Below are 24,482 nucleotides of genomic sequence, written 5' to 3' on the forward strand. Positions count from 1 at the left end.
GTTTCAGGGCATCCTTACCTTCTTTCACCTTCTTTAAGCGCGGGAGGCGGGATTAAACTGAATGCGGGTGGGTAAAAAAACAGCGCAGTCAGAGCTGAACCACCTCTAGTCAGTGAGTGAGTGAGGCTCTCGCGCTGATTCTGATTGGTCGGTTGGGCCACTGCGTATGAAGAGTGTTTTGCTGCTGCTGCTACCTCGTTGCGGGCAGTGCTTGGGTCAGTGCGCGCTCGCGAAGTTTTTAGTCTGAGGTGAGGGGAAAAACGGCAGGTCAGGTAGCAAATAGTCAGATAACAGGCTAATTCTTTGAGTTTTTGACAGAAAGGCAGGTAAATATGTGATACAACTGGTTTTATTTGAGGTTAAACGCTTTTATTACAGTTTTTACATATATTAATCGACAAATATTGGAAGTTTTATAGTGAGAAAGTCTGGTTTAGGCTTATGTCAAAGAGCGAAGCTGTTAATTTTGACCGTTAAAATTAAAAAATGCAGCCGGACGCCTGTCAGAAACTAATTAAGCTAGCAAACCTAGGTTAAGTTAGTTAGCTAAACCTAAGTTAGCTAGTTAGGTTAATTAACTACCTTCCCCAGAGCTGAACACGACGGGCTGATGATAGCTAACTACATATGACTACTATTAATATTATTGTTTTACATTATTCGCTTTAAGTTACCCAAATGAAGCTACTTTCATTGAAAGCATGAAACTCCCGGACTCTTCAAGTCGTCTTCGGTCGTGTGTGGGAAAGCGGAAAACCGTACTTACTCCAGGGCACTTTGGGGGACTCCTGTAGCGCGATGCCGCCCGGCTCGGACTCGAAAAGAGAACAAAAAAGGGCACCTTACTCCTCTTCTTCAGTTAAGCAGGACAGAAGACGTTTTCTCTTTTTCTGACGTCTTCAACTAAGGTGGACGAGAGACCCCTCGGGCCATGGCGAGCGAGGCTGTGTGTGGACTCATCTTCAGGCTACTGCTGCCTTTTTGCTTGGCGGCAGGTGAGTTGTACAAGCCTGAGCTCAGAGCTCAATCCTCATATATGTAACGTTAGGTAGTTCTGAAATTATAGTAGTTAACTAATATAGCTTATACAGCTCTGGAAAAAATTAAGAGACCACTTCAGTTTCTGAACCTGGTTTTCTGATTTTGCTATTTATAGGTATATGTTTGAGTAAAATGAACAATGTTGTTTTTTCTATAAACTACGGACAACATTTCTCCCGAACTCCAAATAAAATGTTTGCATACAATGAGAAATGGCTGAAATAACAAAAAAAGAGCTTTCAGACCTCAAATAATGCAAAGAAAACAAGTTGAATATTGGTGGAATAACCCTGGTTTTTAATCACAGTTTACATGCATGTTGGTATGTTCTCCTCCACCAGTCTTATACACTGCTTGTGATCATCCATCTTCCTCTTGATTATATACCAAAGGTTTTCAATTTTGATAAAATCAAAGAAACTCATCATTTTTAACGGGTCACATATTTTTTCCCAGAGATGTTCGATGCATTCTTTTCATAAGTATGTATGTTTTACACCCCTTCTAAACATATAAAGCTGGTCATCCAGAGAAAACAATACCCAATGCTGGTATTATTTTATTATTATTTTAGCACCAAGTTCACACGTTTTGCTAGGCTAAGGTTAATTAGCTAGTTAGTAAAATAACTATTAGCGTTAGTTAATTTTAAGTACTAAATGCTTTGCTGCATTGAAAATGAGGGTTACCCTCAATATATAAAGGTCGATTGATTAAAAATAAATATCTCTGTTACATTTCCATATGTTTTCATATATTTTAAAGTATCTGGTAAATCATATTACTGAAAACTGGGCAGGCACAATCTCACCACAACAGTTTACATTGTTCTTGTCCTTTTTCACATAAAGCCATTATAATTGAGAGGAACAAGAAGTGAAAAGTGATAAAAGAGAAACAGGCTTTGGAGTTGAGCTCACCTTGATATTCTTAAAAACAGCCTAATATAACTTTTTCAGTATATTTTTTTCCCAAAGCAATAACTACATTATCTAGAATATGAGCACTTAGACATTGATGGCTATGTCTGGAATTTATTGGCACTACAGCTGAAAATCTTGTGGTAGACTGGGTAGACCTTGGTAGTTGTTACTGAGTAAACACTGTCTAAAAGTTTGACAGTAATATATATTTTTTAAATGTTATGATTTACTATACACTTCTATATGGATACTGATTTTGTGTGTGTGTGTGTATTGAAGTTCATATATTTAGCTAGGCTGCAGTCATAACAGTTGCCTAAGTTTTTTTAAATTATCCTAATAGAATCATTGGTAATATTATGTTGCTGTAATAAACACAGATTTTTGTTTAGAATGATACTAAATCATACGGACTACACACAATCCCACCATATCACACCCACATCAAATTTAACGACAAGAACAAAAAGTGTCCAGAAGAAAGATAAAAGCAGGCACTTAGCTTGGGTAATATTCTGTAAAATATTCTATGTTAATGTAAGTCAGAATATATTTAATTTCTGTCTGTTCATTTAAATATAATAACCACATTATCTGGAATACCAGTACTTTTAAATGCTAGAATTTCTGTAAAATCTGATACCGATTTATATGTCATGAATCTCACTGGGTGTTTTGAGCGCACATAGTCTTTAGCTGCAGTCAGATTTCATCACTGCCACTATTCAACTCTAATAGAATGTGAAATGGGCAAATGGCGATCTAATGCTTTGCCAACACAATTACTGAATTGGCCCCAGATACTGCATTGCAGTGTTAATGTGCATTCCTGTAACCCATTAGGGATCAAACACCAGGCACTTAATTTTACATATGCATGTAATAAACCAGATAATGCCACTTTATTTTATATGTTCAAAGATTAAATCAAATTTAAGCTGCCGTCAGTCATTCCTTCAAAAGCGCTCCTTCAGTGTGAACTTTAGCAGCAAAGAGCTTTCTATGGCTTATAGATAAAATCCAGTCAGCAATGTAGGCAAGTAGTGTTTTGCTCGACAGCTAAAAAAGTCTGTTCTTTTTCCTCAGAAAGCAATCTCACCAAGCTGTGGCGCATCCCCATTAATCGCTGGAAAGTCGCTTTAACCGCATGAATTAATAATGTGGCATCAGAGGAGAGAAAAACTGACTGGCCATTATCGTAAACACACCTTTAATATTTGATGATTTTATTTTTTTTAAGTGGCAATGAACAAAGGTCAGTCACAGGAATGTTCCATGCTAACAGGAAAAAACACTATAGATAAGACAGGAAATCTACATGGGTTATGAAAATGAATAGAACACACTGAATTGTGGGATATGCAGTTGTTGTTCATTTGTATGGGTGATATGCTGTTGGTTGAATTCATAATGAATTCTGCTTAATGTTTGTTTGTTTTCTTTTCAATTTTATCGATGCTGAGTTGTCTTTGCTGTACAGTTCATTGTGAACTACCAAAGAAACAAGGCCGAAGGCATTATCACAGTGTTAAGGTGTTTTTAACTAATGGAAAAGTTAAAAATGGTAGTAACTTTAGCCACATATGTTAATGGTGTTTGGCAGTGGGACCTTTTGTGTTTATTTGGCCTTTTGTGTTGATTATTTATTTAACTATTTATTAAAACTAAAACAGTGACAGCTAGCTTGTGTAATATAACATGCATGCAGTACTGTGCCAAAGTCAGAGATCTATCAACTTCCCAGTCAAAACCCAAATAAGTTAATTTATGGTGTTTACAGAAAACTAGAGAAAAGAGTGTAGCTTGAATATTTCCTCTCTCGCATAGTAGCAAGTTTTTGGTGATATATTAAAAAGTATTGTTGCTTTACTTATCTCTGAGGGATTCCTTCTAAAATATTTTCTTAAAATACTTGTACTTATGGTTATTGTGACTGACGAGTTGTCATTCATTCCATTTTCCTAGATTTTTGCCTGGTTCTTTATATGTTGACTATGTTTGTTAATTGTATCAAAGTCACTTATCCCAAATGAGTAAACCTCTTTTCTGTCTTTGAGATTACTCAAACAGTACTCAGATTTCCAGCTTGTATAGCTGTGGAAAGGTGACTGTAATCAAGTTTAGTGGCTACATTAGATTTAGAGTGCTGGGAGACCACATTATTTTGAACACAGAACACGGCTGCTGTGGGTTTTACTTTTCAGAGAACATCAATTATTTCTTAGCCGTATTGCCATACAACTGATCAAGCCCAGCAGTTAAGGCAAACCCAAGAGTGTTGCACTTGAAAACCACAGCTTTCATATTCATGTTCCTGAATTAGACCTTGTTCACCACAACCATGAATCACTTAGAGAGATGAGCATCACCTTAAACAATCTTATGGTGTCAGCTAATATGTAACATTTGTATGCACAGTGAGGTCAGTTCAATTACTTTCTATGCCAAGTGTGATCGCAATGCTGTGTGTACCAAAGTGACACTTGTTGTTTGAACACCAAATGATATTTAGGTTGTTAAAGACACTTTGTTTGGCCTATATTCAGAGTACAATTTCATTATAACGTGTTTATGTAAATTATCAAATGTTAGTGCATTTAATTGTTTTTTATATTAAAATCTTAGTGCATTAAATATATTATATGCTATTGTGAATTAAAAATATATAAACGTTTTTATGATGATTGAGTGTTATGCACAAAACAGAAACATGACTATTCACAATGAGCCAGAGCACTGGCGGAAAAAACATATTTCTGGTGTCACTGAAATAAATATTTTTGGCACAGTTTACACAAGTACGTGCATTTATTGGTAAATGTTTGTACATTGCTTTAGGTCCCTTGACACTATTCAGTTTTTAATTATGTATTATGTATGAGTCATGTATGGGCATTTTTTTATCTGGGTGAACAATGCTCTGGCCATCTCTTTGCCCTGCCCTCAGTGTGGCAAACACTGGCACAGAGAAAGGTTTCAACATAAAGTTTGGTCAAGATTTGATAACACTCTTTAATTGAATCTTACGGGTGAGTTCCCTATAACTGCTTGGAAGGTGATTTTTGATCTGTGTAAATTCTGATTTATCCCTCATAAAACTGAAGCCACTTACTCCTTAGTTGGCAGGTCTACAGATAGACCATAGCTCTCACTTATTTGTACAGTGGTGTGAAAAAGTGTTTGCCCCCTCCCTGATTTTCTTATTTTCTGCATGTTTGTCACACTTAAATGTTTCAGAACATCAAACCAATTGAAATCTTAGTTAAAGACAACACAGGTAAACACAAAATGCTATTTTTAAATGAAGGTGTTTATTATTAAGGGAGAAAAAAAATCCAAACATGGCCCTGTGTGAAAAAGTGATTGCCTCCTTGTTAAAACATACTGTCACTGTGGTTTCTGACACACTGTCTAGCCACACACAGGCCTGATTATTGCCACACCTGTTCTCAATCAAGACATCACTTAAATAGGACCTGCCTGACAAAGTGAAGTCCACCAAAAGAATCCAGCGAACCACAGTGAGAGTCCACAAATGGCGAAGACATGGAACAGTGGTGAACCTTCCCAGGAGTGGCTGGTCGCCCAAAATTACCGCAAGAGCGCAGCGACGACTCATTCAAGAGGTCACAAAAGACCTGCAGGCCTCACTTGCCTCAGTTAAGGTCAGTGTTCATGCCTCCACCATCAGAAAGAGACTGGGCAAAAATGGCCTACATGGCAGAGTTACTAGGCTAAAACCACTGCTGAGCAAAAAGACCATTAAAGCTCGAAGATGTGTTTTTAAGAACACATCTTGATGATCCCCAAAACTTTTGGGAAAAAATTCTGTGGACCGATGAGTAAAAGTGAAACTCTTTGGAAGGTGTGTGTCCCAGTACATCTGGCGTAAAAGAAACACTGCATTCCAGAAAAAGAACATTATACCAACTAGTGCTGGACGATATGGCCAAAATTTTTATCACGATATATTCCTTAAATTTCGGTCGATACGATATAATTTTGATATCGATATAAATACTTTGAAGGCCTCAGAAAACTTCTAAGAAGCCCTGCAATCCCTGCAGCACCGCGGATTTAAATTATTATATAACTGTGTATTTGCACTTTTGGTATGGCTGGCATCAGATACCCTCATTATATGCACATCTATCTATCTATCTATCTAATGGAAATCTGTACCTACTACTGTCTGAAAATTTTATTTAAGTCTTTGAAACCTCCTTTCACAAAAACTTTACTACTTTAGCCATTTTAATCTAGCCTTGCCTAGCCTAGCCTGTTTGGCTACGTGCCTGTGTGGTTACGTCATCACGCACTGACATAGCCCAGCTACGGGGGCTGAATGTGTTGAGCTCTGAGGCGAGCTGACGCCTGTCCGTAATTCTGTAAATAATACATATCGAAATACCACAAAACTGATATCACCGTTATTGAAACATTTCTTATCGCGATAAATACCGATATCGAATTATTGTCCAGGCCTAATACCAACAATAAAATATGGTGGTGGTAGTGTGATGATCTGGGGCTGTTTTGCTGCGTCAGGGCCTGGAAGACTTGCTGTGATAAATGGAACTATGAATTCTGCTGTCTACCAAAAGATTCTGAAGGAGAATGTCCGGCCATCTGTTCGTGACCTCAAGCTGAAACGAACTTGAATTCTGCAGCAGGACAATGATCCAAAATACACCAGCAAGTCCACCTCTGTATGGCTGAAGGAAAACAAAATGAATCCGATTGAGATGCTGTGGCATGACCTTAAAAAGGTCGTTCATGTTTTTTTTCTCCCTTAATAATAAACACCTTCATTGAAAAATAGCATTTTGTGTTTACCTGTGTTGTCTTTGACTAATATTTAAATTGGTTTGATGTTCCGAAACATTTAAGTGTGACAAACATGCCAAAAATCAGGAAATCAGGAAGGGGGCAAACACTTTTTCACACCACTGTAGTTTGACTTCAGCTGATGTGGTCTTTTGTCTTATAAGCCCTCTGCACCGTTTGTGTTTTTTACTAGCCGGATAAATGTCTATGTTGTGTAAAAATATATACAGTGCTAAATTGTTTTTTGGTGGTGTTTAGTGGACCCTTATTTCAGTGTTATCTTCTGTTTGGCATCACATGGAAATTAATCCTTTTTTTATGCAGTCCATATATTTTGTGCTGCAAATTCAGCATTTCTGTGTAAAGAGATGCCTAAAGAAACAGTTCAATGAACTTGTTTCAGAATGGGTGAACACCGATTGAAAACTTAACATTGTCATTCACTATAGTGTCATTCTTAAGACAGACAATTATGATCTTAGTATTACTGGAATTCATAATTACATTTTATTAATTGCCATTATTAAATTGTGATTTCATTATAATTTGCAATACTTCAGTATTTCCATCTCTTTATAATGATGCCATCCTAAAAGTTAGTATAGATTTTGTTTATTGTGATGATAGGCTAAATGCTGACAATTGTTATTGTTATTATAACTGGTCATTATTTGTGATGTCATTCTAATTTACATCTCTTTTAATTCATTGTGTTGATGGTGGTTGCTTAATGTAAAAAAAATAGTGAAATTGCTGTTTTATATGTACTATTCTTGTGAGCAGACTGTATTGGTTGAATATTATTACTCAGAGCCCTCAGACTGTAATGGTGTGTCACACACAAGTAGAAAAGATGGATGCATAACAGAAGTTTTAGAAGTCCAACTTAGAAATTCAACTTATTTTAATTTACCGTCAAAAAATGTCCTGGTCCAATGAGTGCAGAGAGTCTATCATCCATCTGTCACCATCTGGACAGCAGTGTTTTAGAGCCAGTAATGAAGCTCTGGAGAAGCCAGATTAAACTCGTTTTTTCCATCTCTTTTTTCCACACAGAGAAATAAATGCTGAGCACACACAAAATATATACATACTGGTGTGTGTATGTGTGTGTATTACACACCAGTTCTGTGAAGAGAATATCATTATGTTGGCAGTTGCTACATTGAATTTAAGCGTAGTTGTAAATGGCTTGGGCTATAAAGGGTTTTCTCATTTGATGCATATGTATATATAGCTATTAGATTCAGATGAGAGCTTATGTGGAGGGACACATTTGGTGCATTAAACATGTGTGCTGATGAAATGCCAGTGTTCATGGTTGAAATTTGATATGCAGCTTAGTTTCGCTATGCCACTATAGTTTGTTCATGGGTGGTGATGGCATTATATCATTATTTTGTCCTTTTAGTGCCCTCTGAAAATGAACTAAAGGCCTCTAACCAGTGTAACAAAAAAAATTCAATAGTCATTGCTTCATTAACCTCTATTGCCTTGAAAGGTACTGTAAGAAATTAATGCACTAAATCAAAATGCTTTACTGAACAAACTGAATTAAATACTCTGTCTGCTTGCTTAGACAGTCTTTACCATATTAACCTGTTTCAGAGATTCTGAAAGATATTTTTGAATTATTTTGCTTGTTTGTGTTATGTTATACAGCTCACAAATAGTAGCTATCACCTATATATATATGTTATATGATAAATTGATTGAGAGTTTACATCTTGTTTGTGTCAACATTATGTTAACTGTATTGATTGTTATATTGATTGTGCCTGTTGAGAGCAGTCATGTAGAAGGATTATTATAAACAGACATCTTACAATTATTTGATTTTACCTGTTCATTACAGTGCATGTGGTGCTACTCTTTCTTTAATGTATTTTAGTATAAGCACTCTTGACATATTTTTATCTAACGCTTAAAATGTTACTTACCGGTGGTTTAGAGGGAATTCAACATTTTTTTTTTATTTTCTCCCATTTACAATAGCATTAATTTCGTTTTTTTGTAGTAGCGGCCATTTGTTTGGTTTATCTTAATTCAATCTTTGGCTTTGGCTGCTTTATACTAAATGTTCCTCACTTGGACTTGCAACAGTGCAGTACATTACCTGGCAGGACTCTGAAAAGCTAAATTAGCCACTGATCTTTTAATTACTGAGACTAGTATAGTCCCAGAAAGTCCAATACTGAGTTTCACAGTATACATATGTTCAGTAGTATGAAAAAGATTGGGCACCCCAGAAAATTGTTTTTTATGATTTTCCTCTATAAATCATTGGTTGTTCAGATCAGCAATTTCAGTTAAATGCATTATATAGCAGACAAAAAGAATAATATTTGAGAAGTTAAATAAAGTTTTTTGAAAATTATTGAAACACAAAATGTATTTGGTAAGCTTATTAACCCTTGACCTATATGAACAGGTCCAATTATGAGAAAGGGTAAGGTTGCCAATTGCGGGTTTTTTCTCTTTGCATCTTCTCTGCGTAACAACATGGCAAAATCAAAAAATTCTCAAATGACCTTAAAACAAAGATTGTTCAACATCATGGGTTAGGGGAAGGATACAAAAAGCTATATCAAGGTACTGTGGACTAACTGATGAAACTAAAATTTAATTATTTGGAGGGTAGTATGCATGGCAGAAAAAGAACACAGCATTCCAAGACAAATTTGTTGGTGGTTCCATCATGCTGTGGGGCTATGTGGTCAGCACAGGTACAGGGAATCTTAAATGGATTTCAGTCAATATCAGGAGATTCTTGAGAACAATGTTCAAGAATCAGTGACAAACTAGCGCCGGGGCTGGGTACTTCAAAAAGACAACGACCTTAAACACTGCTCAAAATCTACTAAGGCATTCATGTAGAGAACAAGTACAACATTTTCAAATGGCCATCTCAGTCCCTAGACCTGAACATTATTGAAATCTGTGGTGTGATTTAAAGTTGGCTATCCATGCACGGAAACCGTCAAAACTGACTGAACTGGAGATGTTTTGAATGGTCCAAAATACCTTCATCCAGAAGCTAGACTCTCATTGGAAGCTAAAGGAAGCTTTAGAGGCTGTTATTTCTGCAAAAGGAGGATCTACTGAATATTGATTTTTTCTAATATCACTGTGTTTATCTGATATAGGATATATTTAACTGAAATTGCTGATCTGAACAAACAATGATATATAAAGGAAATTCATGTGTGTGTGTGTCTGTGTGTGTGTGTGTGTGTATATATACACTTCAATATCCTATAATTATCAAAATAAATTATTAAATCGTTGTACTTTCAGTAATTTGATGACTATATTGATAACACCGGGTGATAACATTTAATGTGCCTGTTTTAATGACTGTTATGTGTCATTTTTCTATAGCATGTCTGTTCAGGTACAATGGTCTCTCCTTGGTCTACCTAATCTACCTCCTCCTCATCCCGCTGTTTCCTGAACCCACAATCAAAACTATGCAGGGTAAGGTGTGCTCTAATTCATTATTAACTGTGCTGAATTTACTAAAACCCTATACTTATTCTGCACAAAGCTTATTGTAAAAAATTAGATACTTTGATTCTTTTCTCTACATTCTGCCCAGGCAGTTTATTGTAAGATTAGTCAATCCTGATTTGTTTTTGTATTTATGTTTTTGTAAAAACACTTAAACAATGTAAATGAAGCCAAAACAATATGACAATATTTTTTCGTATTGTGTTAAAGTTTCTCACTGTAAATTCAATAGAACACCTGTGAGATTATTTTACACTTTACCTAGAGGGGCTTGCAAGAGTATTCATACCCCTTGAACTTTTTCACATTTTTCCACCTTACAATCACTAACTTAAATGCCTTTTATTGATATTTTAGGTGACAGATATTTTTACCCATTCCTATACATGCATGTATATATTTATAGTTATATATTATACCTTGTACATTCAACTGTGCAGTGTTATATGTTTATATTGTAAGTTAAGTATATAGCGTTTTAAGTGTATATTTTTTTATGTTGTATACATCATGCACACAATTTTTTAAATCACCTGTACTCCTGTATTTACATGATTTGACAAACCTAATTGATTTTTTTTAAGTGTGCCCCTACAGATTTGTAATCCAATCTTGTCAGTGATAAGTCTTAAAATGGTTATCTTGTGTAATAGGTGGCTTAAAGTATTAAAGTAAAGTATAGTAAAGTATATTTACATTTTTCTTTGTTACAGTGTTCAGTCTGTACATGACATTAGCTCTATAGCAGTGTTTGTTCATACCCCTACTTACGTTTTGTCGTAATTAAACATTTATTTAAGAAGATTAAGCTTTTTTAAGGTTTTTGTAGTGCTTTGTAGTCACACTAAAGATTTAAAGCTCATTAAAGTGTAATTATCTGTGAGACTTTTTGAGACTGGTGAAAGACACTGCATTGATCCACTAACACTTTAAGTTTGACCCTTTATCTTGCATGATTAAAGACGTGTACCCTTGTGTGGTAAAGCTGTGAAAACTGACCCTGTCCAAATAAGAAGCTGCGGAATGCTATAGATATGCTAGTTAAGAGCATATGTTTGGTTGACTAAAGAAAATAGAGAATACCATGTAAAGTTTTAAGAAACTAACTTAAACTTTCAAGAATCAGCCATGACATTAAAGGCACTGATAATAAGTAAAATAAATAAAGTTGAAATGGAAGCAGAAAAAATGGCAAAAGAGCAAGGCATCAGTGGGGGCAAATTCTTAAAAACTTTTAATCGAGTACTCTTTCATGCATAGTGCAACAATTTTTCTTTTCACCGTAGTTCCAGAGGAGTTCTTTAAATGGATATCATATTGCAGCAGCCCTGTAAGAATGTGATCTTCAGTCTCTTTCTCAAGACTTACTTAAGACACAGTAGTAAGAGTGGTCAGAGAAAGGGCAGGGACATTACTGTATTGTCTCTCATGAAACCAAGAGAGGAAGAGGATGGGAGTTTCTAAAGTGGACCACTTACATTCTCATCAATAGTTAAAAAGACCTGCCATCATTGTAAAGGAAATGCACTTTGCCATGCTTGTTCTTAGATCTTAAATAGTTGTGTGATACCTGCAGGAGACATGATAATGTTACATGGTAGTAAGATTATCACGAAAAATAACAGGATATGTTTGACTGAGAACAAAACAACAGTCGTAAATATTCCAATAACAGTCAGCAGATCCTGTTCACTTCATAAAGTAATTTAATGAACTATAGATTTTGTAAACAACAGCCATTATAGGGTACATTTTTAAATTGCCACAGCTAGTGCTGGGCGATAAAACGATATCGATAGTTATCGAGGAAACTATATATCGCGATAAGTCGGGGCGAGAAATTCGATAAACTAAATTTTCTATTTCCCGTTTAAGTAGCGTTGTGAAAAGGCGCAGCACGAGATCAGGCAGCACGCTGAACTGCTGCTCAGCCCAGTACAACCCCTCCCCTCCCCTCTCCACCATCCCCCTCCGCCCCACCCCCCGAGCCCCTCCACTCTGAACTCCTCACATAGCGGCTCCTTCTCTCCCATTTACTGGATAAACTTCATTTATACTATTCAGCGGCGCTACACTGGAAAACTCACCTTTTAAATATGAGGCATGCGTCTCCAAGATATTTAGAGAGGTGAGCTTGTTCAGATTTCTGAAGGCAGGTAAACGCTGCTCTGTTTGCTGCTAGTTAGATTAGCTTGTCTCCAGTTTAAAGTTAGCGATGTTTAGGTGTAAAAGGGATCTGTGCAATCTGTCATCATTAGCTAAGATGCTTTCACTGCTTTTTACATTCTAATAAACTAATGGGTAACGCACGTTAGCCGTGTTAATCCACGTTTCGTGTAAATTAAGGTTAACTTCAGCACGAGTGAGGGGTTAGTATATAAACACACAGAAAGGAAGCACTTTCCATCTTTTTTCCTAACTCTCACTGTTTCTGTTAGAAAACCCTGAGGGCAGCATTCTCCTCTGTCTTTGTGTTTTATAGTTTTTAACAGATAGAGAGTCTGTTATGCTGGATATTTTACTAAATACAGAAGATTATATAATCTGTCTAGCTGTATTTGAACTGAGCTAAACATTGCTGTTACTGAACTGGAGTTTTAAATACACTTAAGTAATGTAAGTCTAGTCTACTGAAAGCCAGTAATGTTAGTATAAATCTGTACTGCAGTAGAAGTGGATCATTTCAGAAACTTGACTTTATTCCTCCCACCTCCATTATAGGCCACTTTTTTTTTTAAATATTTAAATGTTAGCTTAATTTAAATGAAAAAAAAAACTAAAGGCTCTTATTTAAAAAAAAACATAAGCAGTAAATTATCTAAAATTACAACAAATAGAAAATAGAAAAACAGTAAAACATATGTAATACATACTTTTTATATGACCAAAATTAAACTAGACTGAAATCTGACTAAAACTAATAATATCCGATAGACTAAAATGTAACTAAAACTATTATACATTTTAGTGAAAAGACTAAGACTGTATCAAAATCACCTGTCAAAATGAACACTGTGATATACTCTTGTATTTTGCTTTATGTAGTTGCCTGCATTCAGGGAGGGGAATGATCTTTTGATTAAATATAATTTTATAAAAATAAATAAAGTGTTATTGCAATTTAAATTAAACAGACATATAATGTAAAGGGTCTTACATATTTTTTAGTTTATATATTTGTCCCCTTTTTAAAATTAATTTAAAAGCTGTACCCACCTGGCAAGATGTTAACATCCTAGTGTCTGTCCACAAGGCTCTGAGCCTGCTAGTGATTTTGTCCATAACTCCCTTATTCTGTCACTTCTGAGTAAAAATAGAAACCTTTAAGTGTAACAGAAAGTGATTTGATTTATATCGTGATACATATCGATATCGGCTGATATGAAAAACTATATCGTAATAAGATTTTTTTCCATATCGCCCAGCCCTAGCCACAGCCAAAAAAAGGGAGATTGGATGTAAGATCGTTATGATATGTTATGTTTTTGTTACTAGTGCTTTTTCTGTGTCTATATTGGACCATGGTAAATCAATTTTCTGCACTGCTGCTATTTTGGTAACATAATGTTGACCCATGAATTGTCTAACATTGTTATTTGGCTGTTTTATATTTTTTGTTTAATATAATTACAATGTAAAAGTAAGAGTATAAATTATCTCTTGTAGTTTTAGCTAGTACAGGCTAACATCACAGAATGTTGCTACAGCCTGTAAATTAAATGCATCGTTTTTGACTAAAAACTATGTTTGCCTGTGATTAGCTTAACTATTAGCTTAAAAATATGTTAAATTATTTGATAAACACTGTTAGGTGCAGCCCTAATACTAATATTCTAACACTTTTAATTATCTGTTTATGAAATTATGCATTCTGCTGGTAACCTTTGTTTCAAAAACCGTCTGGGAAGATTTCTAAACTTCATTGATGCTTTTGACCAGTAAATTGTGGATCACTGAGAGGAATATATCTGAACATTCAGAGTCTGCTTCCCAGACAACAAATTGGCTTAAATATTGCATTGACAGTGAAAACCCTCTTTAGTTTTAGTGTCGAGTGAGATGTTTTCCCCTTGTAACAATTAAATCTGCTATTATGGGTTTTTATTTATTCTGGTCTGTGGATAAGATTGTCTGCAAAAAATGATAGCGCAGTAAAAATGATTTGCAAAAACATGGAAAACAACAGACATCCCTTTAATTTGATCCATCTATTTGCACAATATATCATTTTTGATCAGTTCTTGTGTATTTATTTACATTTTTGTTACTTTGTTATTCTTGCCTGGCACATACAAGTCTTGTATTCAATTCATTTTCAGTACTATTCAACCATTTCAGACTGTTATATGATGGATGTCTCAGTTCTGAAAGGTTATGAGAGGATCCACATTATTCTATCACTTCTGTGTGATTCAGATGTTGCCGTTGGGGACATTTTAAACAATGGGTACATTACCCTGTATTGTGGCTATATAGGGCAGAGAATTAATTCACTCTTTCATATAACAACACATGGCGTATGGAAACATTGTTTATATGATAGAGACAAACAGACAAGCAACACAAAGCAAACTATTGTATCGGTACATATTTTATTAAAATATAGGCACTCTACTCTTCCTAAGACTAGACCCCACTAATTTGACATGCTAAAGTTACGACTATATTGCTCAAAGTGGGGCACATCAAATGAATATAGTAAAACCTGTGTAAATCTGACCAATGAAGTCCTAATTCCTGCTATTTTATCCTCTTTATTCCAGAGAACACAGTTCCACTGCTCCACATCTCAATGTAAGGGATGTTTGTAGCCCAAACCTGGCATTAGACATGGTGCTGATAGGTTCATGTTTATCCGCTTTAGAGTGTTTTATCCCATTGCCAGTACTTCATTATAGGAACAAATTTTATGTCTCAAGGTGTGTTTATTTGCATATCTGTGACAAGAGTGGGTGCAAATTAAATTAGGTAAATGCAATCATTAGAAGGTGGGTCTACAGCATTTGGACATAAAGTATGCATTGTATGTATAATAGGCTATTTAATTGTATGTATAATATACCATACAATATTTAATGTGTACATTATTAGGCTTGATATATGTGTTTGTAATTCTTATATTTTATAGATGATTAATATTTGATATTTACATTTATAAACATTACATTTGCTGTACTAGTGATTCTATATGTATTATGTATTGCAGTATGGCCACTGATTTTTTAAAATTGACTCCTTCTACACACAATTAATTTGTTCACAGTACTGCTTGCAAAATTTGTCTTAAACACAGCTTAACATAGAAACATGAAATAATTTTACATAACAGTTTGGTAGTTGAAAGTTATTTGTTATTATGAAAATCTATAATTACTTGGTCTGTTTTTTTCCTCATCACATAGTTTTATGGGGACAAAAGCAGCTGCATCTGGAGCAGTGTGATGCAGTTGAGGGTTTTAACAGGGAATTTGGACTACAGGCTCCTGGCTGTCTCTGTTCCGTCAGCCTCACATTAACGAGCATTCTCCATCCTCTCTTTGTGACTGCCAGGGGCAAACTTTAGGGGAAATTAGCACAAATTGTCTTGCGATCTCAGTTTTATGAAGCCACGGCAAGCTTAAGCAAGGGGTGACTCAGGGTTAGAAAAGTTGGCAGCCAAATACTCGCTTGTGTCTGTGGTTCTCGACATATGTCTCTGTATGGGACTTGCTCAGATAAAGTCCACTCCATTAAATTTCTAACTTACTGGATATTGCTGGCAGTGTAAAAATGTATAATTCAGGTTACTAAAAGCACATAAAAAATGGTACTAACATTGCTCAGACACATTAAAACACATTGTGTTCATGTCACTTGTATGCCGAATTTCACACAAATATTCCAACTTTAATATTAATACATCAGTCTGATGTTAGCCTATTTGTGGTTTCTAATGGGACTTACCATTTGGAGATGTTTGAACCTTTGTATATGTTTTTATAGTTTTCTTTTTTTTTGTTAGAAGAGTATAAATAGTTATTTAAAAGCTTTTGGCAAAATCAGTCTTATCAGTGCATCATCAGCTTTGTTAATTTAATTTTTAATTATTACATTATTGGATATATATTTTTAAATTAATTAGTAATGGAGTCATCTCTCTCTGTATTCTTGACATTGTTGAATTTTTTACAGGTCCCACGGGGTGGTTACTAAAGTCGCTGTGCTGTTCCAGTGCAACCTTTCTCCTGTTCCACATCGTCTATCAAATCACTGTTAACAGTCTGCTTGCAGGGAGCTCCATCAGGCCTGACTTCAACTGTGAGTTTAACATGCTTTTTTCCAAATGTAATTATATTATATTTCAAATAAATAAAATATAATCTAAAGATAGTGAGACATTGGTTACAAGAAATGCATCTGAAGTAAAAAAAAAAAAAAAAAAAAAAAAAAAAACGTAAATATTAAATAGTTAAATATTTTTAAAAGTATGTTACAAGGGGGTGGGATTGTTCAGGTGTGGCGAGAACGTAATCTTACCTTGATTTGACCAAGCTGTCAGGTGTACTTCCCAAGTTTGAGCTATTTGGGTAATTTGGCTTTCTGCAGGTTTATTATCCAGACAATCACTACAGCTATGAACAAACGCCATCTCTGCTGCTGATCCGTGTTAATATGTACAGAAGTATGCGCCAGACCAGAACCCAGGAGCTACTTTCTTTCTTCACTACTTTCTTGTGAAATGTTAAATGGTACTTAAAAAGAACAGAAACAGAAAACCCCCTGTATCTGAGAAATGTGTGGACATTTGGCTTTCAGCTGATAAAACTTAAACTATTAAATGCACATTTGTCTAGACACAACTGCTTCTAAGCTTGAATAGATTGTAAAGTGTTATTTTCATATTGTATACTTTACCTTCATAAATTAATACTGGACTCTCTGTGAAAGCTGATCTTAGTTGCTGAATATGTGTGCTGTTTGTTTCAGGCTCTAATATCCAGAAGCCTAAAACATATGATATCTATATATTAGAAAAAAAATTACTGATGCATTAAATAAAACAAAAATGTATGTAATGCTCTTTTTCTTTTGTCTAAATCTCAACTGCACTAAACGCTTCCACAATGAGTGGGCAGTCTGCCTGATGTTCTGATAATATGACACTTTTTCCTCCTGTTTCTCTTCTAACCATGCTTCTGTACTGACTGTGCCAAATATGCCATTAATGGATTAACCTGGAAACATGCGTAAAAAATGGGAGTGCTGTTAAACAATGTTTTGTTTCAGAAAAACATGTGGAAAAGATCATTTTACAATTCATAACAACACATCTTTTCTAACAGTGTTAGAAAGTGGGATTGTGCATATGCCATGTTTATTTAAAGTATACAGCTATGTAAATAAGTAACACTATGCTCACAGTGTTAGTTAAACACTCTCAGTGTTAATTTAATGTTGCCAAATTTTATGTGTACAAGTAGTTATGTGTAATATGAATTATTTAAGTCTTTACCTGATCCTAGCTTTAACTTTACCCACAGTAGCAACAAATAAATGGTTTTGACATTTTAGTTTAAAAAATGAAACATAGCTTTTGTATAAAGCACTACAGAATTAGTAATATCTCACTAAGGCAGTGATGCCTTCCGTCCCCTGTTTCATCTCAAGCTTCAGTGCATTGTGCTGACCGCAATAATTTTTTATCACTTTTTAAAGGCACGAATTACTGCTAGCTGAAAAAGACATAACCTACTGCAAAGAGATCAGACAGAGGATAGTATAAGATAGAAAGCCAATTTAGTTTTAACAGCACACCTTAAAATGTGAAGTTTTAATTTAAAGGTCCTTCTATTTATTTTCCTGTTAATGTTTTTTTTATAGTTTTTTAAATCCTTTTTTTCATACATCTGACAGACATTTTAAGAAAACAAAGCAAAATAAATATATGCTAGAAATATTAAACTAGTGTCTGTCCAAGGATGGATCAGGCCTAAATTGCTAATGAGTGTTAATGAGTGATTATTAACATTGTGTACGCTTAGAGCTTCTTAGCTTCTTCTTGTATGCTTAGCTTCTTTATAGAAATAGATATACTGCAGATATCTATTTCATATCTGCAGTAGTATGATATTTCATAGGTCTACATTAATAAGTATAAGTAGTTCTTTACATTGGCTTTAAACAGTATTTTCTCAGAATCATTTTTTTCTCTTTTTAAGTCAGCATTGTGAAATACAAACCTTAAGCCGCCATATACCTGTAACTCCTAAGACTGAAAATAGAGTACCCAATTACATAAAAAAATTCATTGTGAAAAGGCAAGATAAGTGAAATCATTATAATAATTAATTAATATTCCCAAAAAATATTTTTTGACTTTGAACGCTTGTTACTGTTGTTGTTGTGTTCTGATAATTGGTTTCACAAAAACTGGTGGATTATGTTATTGTTTTCGTGTTTTAGTACACCAGCTGTGGAACAGCTGGCAATATTCATACACCCTTCAGCTGCATTTGGACTGGAGGCAGTTAGGTGTTACGAATGTTTGGGTTAAGAAATGTAATTTTTTTTCTTTATGGAAGTGCTATTTGCAACTTGACTGGATAATTTCTTTTTACAGCATCACTGCTTACATTAAGATATATTTAAGACAATGCAAGTATCTATGTTGACAGATATCAAGATAAATGATAACTGAAAAAAAGTTTATAGTGTGAGTCACAATTTGAGTCTGATTTATTTTTTTTAGTACATGGTTATATGCTTGTTAGTAAACTGAAGACGAACATTGGATATAGTTTTGTGATGTATAGAAAGTTAAATTAGAACTTTCTAATTTAGCATTTCTAAACAACAATAATTATATCATTCTAATCGCCCAGGTACTGTGTGTGATTTAAAAGTGCTTTATAGAATTTGTAAATGTATTTGTTAATTATAATCATGACCAGTACCACCATATTACCTGCAGCTCTATAATGAGACTGATGGATCTAAATGACTATTCGATAGTAGGTCAGTATCTCTTATAATTAAAATTTACTTCATAGCATCATGATAAAAAGAAGAAAATAGTAACAAATGTAAAATAAAGAGAATGTATTAACTGGTTTATGTACAGGTGTGCTTAAAGTAAAATGCTATAGAGCACCAGAAAAGCTGACCGAGTGTAGTCTTGCTTAAAGCATGGAGGTTTGGACACTGGCAATGACTCACAAGAATGAGTCATGTTATAGTAACTCTTATAGTAACTTAGTCTCAAAAAACAATCCAACACACAATTACACATCTAATTTATTAGCAAAAAACAGAAATTGATTTATCATTATTGTAACTGCTCAAGTTATAGATTAAGTTGTGCACAGTTGATCACAGTGAAGAAACTCCACTTAAATGCAGTGCATAGAAAGACAACTGGGAATTCATAATTAGTGAATAGTTATTTTGTTATTGTGTATGCTTGGGCAGCATTTTCTGTTTGTTTATTACTGTGTGAAGTATTAAAGTAAGACTAACAATGATTTTAAAACATTACTATATAAAATGAGTGTTGTGTAAAACAGATTAACATTTGCGTACATGTATAAAACCAAAGATTTAGAAGTCAGGAATTATTAATGAAGCACTTTTTTTTTGTTAGTTGGTCAGGGTCAAACTAGTAAGAAACATGCCATCTATTTTCAGCTTTGTAACTAGAATGTGACATACCAGTGCTGCAAATAATTTACACTATACATTAAAATATTTGCTTTTTTTTCTCACCAGGTACGTTGTGGGAGAAGTCTATACGACAAATTGGATTTGAAAGGTAAAACACAAAGTGGTTTCTTGTCTTGTGACTTTCTGTAAATATAATTGTATATTTATCACATACCCTGTTTGTAATGCCAGTTAATCACAAATATTAAGTCTGTTTTAATTCAACGTGAAATATATTTTCTCCATAGTATATGGTTTAGGGTTTATCATTTCCTGTATGCATTAACAATCTAAAGCCTTCAATTTACTTGTATGACCATGAATGTGCATTATATCTAAACCTGACTAATCAAACCTAGATATGGGATTGCAACTTTTATTATTTTCCTATATTTATTCAGTTTGAATTTGTGAATCTCTCTCCTCAGAGTGCTGCATGCTGGGGATTTCGTAGTAGCGCTATGTTGCTGTCTTTTTTCTTTTTTCAGTTTTATCTGCACCACGAATTGTGACTCTGCAGTACTGAGCCACTTGAGCATGAATCTTACCCTTAGGGTCAGCCAGCTTTGACCACTTGTTATATACAATCAATAGTGATTGTGTTTCACTCTGTATGCCTTGCAACTTAAAGCCAGGTCAGCATGGGAAAAGTGTATTTAGAAGAAAAAAAGAGGAAAGCTGAGGAAAGTATTTTGCACTTTCCTTTTGGGAAACAAACCCCTGTTCTTTAAGTTTTTTTCATTTTCAATTCTAATCATTATGTTGTGTTACCATATTTTAATTCTTTTGATTTGATCATTAACCTGTGGAATGTTTGTCCATGTTAGTGTCTTTTAGCTAGCTGCATTGTGAGGTTGGGTGGTTAAATATATCAGTTAAATATCTCATGGTATAGCATGACATTAATTGTGTTATAAAATTTAAGTACAGTTCTGGCCCTGATATTAATTTTGAGATTTTGAGATCATTGTTGTAATTTATTAATTAATTGTTGTTGATAGTGACAGTGCAGTGTTTTTTAATTAACTGTGGTATTGCAAACTTATTTAGTGGGTTTCATAACTTTATTATAATTATACAGGACATATGTTAGTGTCGTCAACATAATATTGTGTGTAGAATACTGTTAAACTTAGACAAGGGTGTAAGAGAAGGACTAGGTTTGTGCTGGAAAAGCACCAGGATTTGTCCATGTGTGATATCATTCATGACATCACCGTGCGGCTAATAACTTTAAGTAGTGGAAAATTATTGACTTGTGCACTCTTTCACAGTTGAGTGTCGGTGAGCAAGAGATGTTTGTGGTATTTTTAAAGTATTGAGCCGCTTGCCTATGCAAGCATCGTCTTCCAATCTCCTGTTATCAGCAAACAGAAGCAAAGAGCATTACAACCCACTTTCGTGTGTGTTCAGCAGTCTACCATCACTCCATATGGCTCCGACCTGTATCCTACACCTAACCGACAGCTTCCCTGAAGATGACTAAACCCAATTACACCTGACCTGCTCTTGACAGCCCTTATTTTTCAGGGCTGGTCCTGACATATGGGTGTGCTTGCGAGGCCTTGATCGTATTAGTCGTGGTTTTCCTAAGTGCGGGAACGTCCGAAGCATGTCTTTTGCCAGCAGAGCAGCAGACAGGGAGCGTGGGGCCGCTGGAAAGTGGCAGGAAGCAGAACTGTAAACTGTTTATGTCCCTAATTGACCTGTTACTCCAGCGAAGGCATTTAGCCATGACATTACGGCACACTGATGCTCTCTCCTCTTAAACCTGGCATGGAGACACGGGAGAGGGAGGAAACAGAGCCGCCAAATTGACTTAGAGCCGGGATGGCAGGGAGAGATGAGTCTAAAGTGTCTGCTTTGGCTCTGAAAAGATAGAAACCGAGCATGTCATTATAACGTGTTTTTGCTGTTACCGTGTGTTAAATCCCCTTTTTTAGGTGCGTTTAATAGATCTTTCTTGTCCATCATTTAATAGAGATGAAGTGTTGACCCTTTATATGTGTAGTTTACTGCTTATTTGTTTGCTGTGCTAAACATCAGTACATCTATAAATATTAGAAGTTCCATTGCAATGTGTGCATGTCCAATAGTCACATTGCAGGGCATGCAATGTCGCATGCAATTTAAAATAAGTCAAACGCATCATGCTACAACTTTTCAGCTGCTTGATACAAAAAGAAAAAAAAATATTTTAAAAGAAATAATTTTCTATCATTTGTCTGCTGGAGATTATATTCTATATAGTTTTTACTGCAAACACAGCCCCACTTTTTTGCATTTTTATCATATTCTTTGTATTACTGTTTATTTTGCATTGAAATGCGTTTTTGTCTATAAAAGCTTCTATATACAAAATTAATTTTAAATGTTCAGCATTTCATAGAGATGAAATACTGTTTGTCACATTCAGTAGCTTTGTACAGGTATTTTCCCTTCACACTATTGTCTTTTCATTGTACTTTAAAGGGCAGAGTTAAGCTCTTAATCAAATGGAAATATCATAGGCTCCTAATTACTTTTCCAGCATTGATTAACTGTTGCTCCTTCGCTTCAAGTTTGAGCAACCTTTGCTAATCCAGGCAGTGATGGGCTCTTTTTGGCACATCTCCCATAGAAGCCAAGTGTTTTGTGCAACCAGCTTGGCAGCAGGAATTGGTTATTGTAATCTATGTAATTTAATTCAGAGTGTGGCTTAAAATATATAGAATTTAGGCCATATAAGTAATGTGTAGTAAAAAGGTATCTGTTCCTGGTGAGTAAAAAGGTTCAAACGTCATTTCAGGGATTAACTTCATTTTACATTTATATCTAAGCTACTATCTCCTTCTCTTAAACTTAGAAAATGTACAAAAAAAATAATTATGCCCTGATGTTTACTAATTTAAAACACAATTTTCTTTAGCGAAGGTTAATCAGATGTCCATGTAGTAAGTGAGACTTCCTTATCACTGTTAACTTCCTTAATAAACATACTTTTTAGTCTGCAAGCCACTAAAATCACAGTAATATCACTTTGTGGGTTATAAGCTCAAAGGCAAATTGTTTGTGCAAGCCTAAAGTGCACCACAGTGGTTCTCAAAAAAAGTCACCCCCTTCAAAAACAGGATTTTATAGACATTCTAATTGAGCTCTGAAAAAGTTGTTTTGAAGAATTCACTCCTGAATACTGACACTTTAGAGAAAGGCTTAGTTTTTTTTACATGGGTACGCTTTAGAGGAACCAAATGTGTGTTTAATGAGAAATATTTATATCCTTTTAATATGGAGCAAGGCTGATTTTATGGAAATGGGTGGGGAGGCAAATAAAACCAACGCGTTGTAGCACACAACAGATGTTCAAGAAGCCGTAACTGGAAAATGCTGCTGGAAAAATTGGCATTCCCAGAAAATTCCCACCTTTTTATCAGGGCAGATGGTGTTTGTTCACAGGAGCTCTGCAGATGCATGTATTATTTAATTTACAATTGGCAGATGAATGCCAGTAACAGGTTCACATGTGTGGCAAGATTCTCATGAAAGGGCCAGCCTTAATTAAGTTTCAAATTCTCTGAATATTTAGGAACGGTTCTAAAACTGATTTTTGTAAACGTGCGCACAATCCCACAAATTGCTGCAATCTAAAAGCAACAACCATTCAATCACACAATTTTATCATTATAACCAAATGTAAAATGGGATATACCTTTTTCTACAAAGATGAGTGTACTTTACATAGAAGTATATCACAAAACAATAGTAATAAAATTATAGACAACATTGTTACGTTGTGCAGAACATAGGCAGAATTTCTGTTAGGCAGAATTTCTGAAACTGTTTAAAAATTGTGTAAAAATTAGAACAATGTAAATCGTACAACAAGGGCTTTCAGGTTATAAAATCCTGTAATGTTTTTGTCTGTTCTCTGTTGTAAGTGTTGTAGGGGCAGACGCAGGCAATGGGATCCGAGTGTTTATCCCGGACATTGGCATGTTCATGGCAGGCCTGGGCACCTGGCTACTGTGTAGACGTCTCGAGCAGAAGAGGCTTACAGAGGAAATGGCCCAGTACAACCCGGACTTTGAGGCTGAAGATCAGGTGAGTTTCACATTGACTGTTATACAAGACTTTAAGATTGATTATTTTGTTCTTCTTACTGTCAGTTTATTTCAGATTTAGAATATCCTTACTGTAGAGCCCACAATACTCAATAAATGCATTATAAGCATTTAAACAAAAAGGAAGGTAATAAGACAATAGAATGACAATACATTTCACAGTCTGTGTTTCCCTCTTATAGAATAATTGGCAATTTTTTTGTAATCTATTAATTTAAAAATATATAAATGTTAGTTAAATGTAAATTTTAGACAAAATGTTAGTTAAACACTGTTCAGTATAACTTACTTTGTCTTTTTTTACTTATTCGGAAAGCACAGGAATTATTTTCAGCCAAATAAATTGTAAAAAAATAAATTTGAATGTTGTTTAAATGTGAAAAGTACTGATGTTTAGTGATTA

At 34.8% G+C, this 24,482-nt stretch overlaps 1 protein-coding gene across 3 annotated transcripts in view; it reads left to right on the plus strand.

Annotated features, from left to right (window-relative positions):
- Positions 1-202: 202 nt before the first annotated feature.
- LOC103037871 (piezo-type mechanosensitive ion channel component 2) overlaps positions 203-24,482 on the plus strand; it is a 62,921-nt gene continuing 38,641 nt past the window's right edge. Inside the window, exons 1-6 of one of the 3 annotated variants that reach the window (XM_022678972.2) lie at positions 205-326; positions 671-995; positions 10,173-10,268; positions 16,473-16,598; positions 20,046-20,088; positions 23,897-24,059. In XM_022678972.2, the coding sequence (XP_022534693.2) occupies positions 932-995; positions 10,173-10,268; positions 16,473-16,598; positions 20,046-20,088; positions 23,897-24,059 (492 nt within the window). In that variant the 5' untranslated portion in view covers positions 205-326; positions 671-931. Of the gene's footprint in view, positions 996-10,172; positions 10,269-16,472; positions 16,599-20,045; positions 20,089-23,896; positions 24,060-24,482 lie in introns of all 3 variants that reach the window. The other 2 variants (XM_022678973.2, XM_022678974.2) reach the window with 2 other exon arrangements.

This window comes from Astyanax mexicanus, chromosome 4 (assembly GCF_023375975.1).
Source record: "Astyanax mexicanus isolate ESR-SI-001 chromosome 4, AstMex3_surface, whole genome shotgun sequence".
Lineage (NCBI taxonomy): Eukaryota > Metazoa > Chordata > Actinopteri > Characiformes > Acestrorhamphidae > Astyanax > Astyanax mexicanus.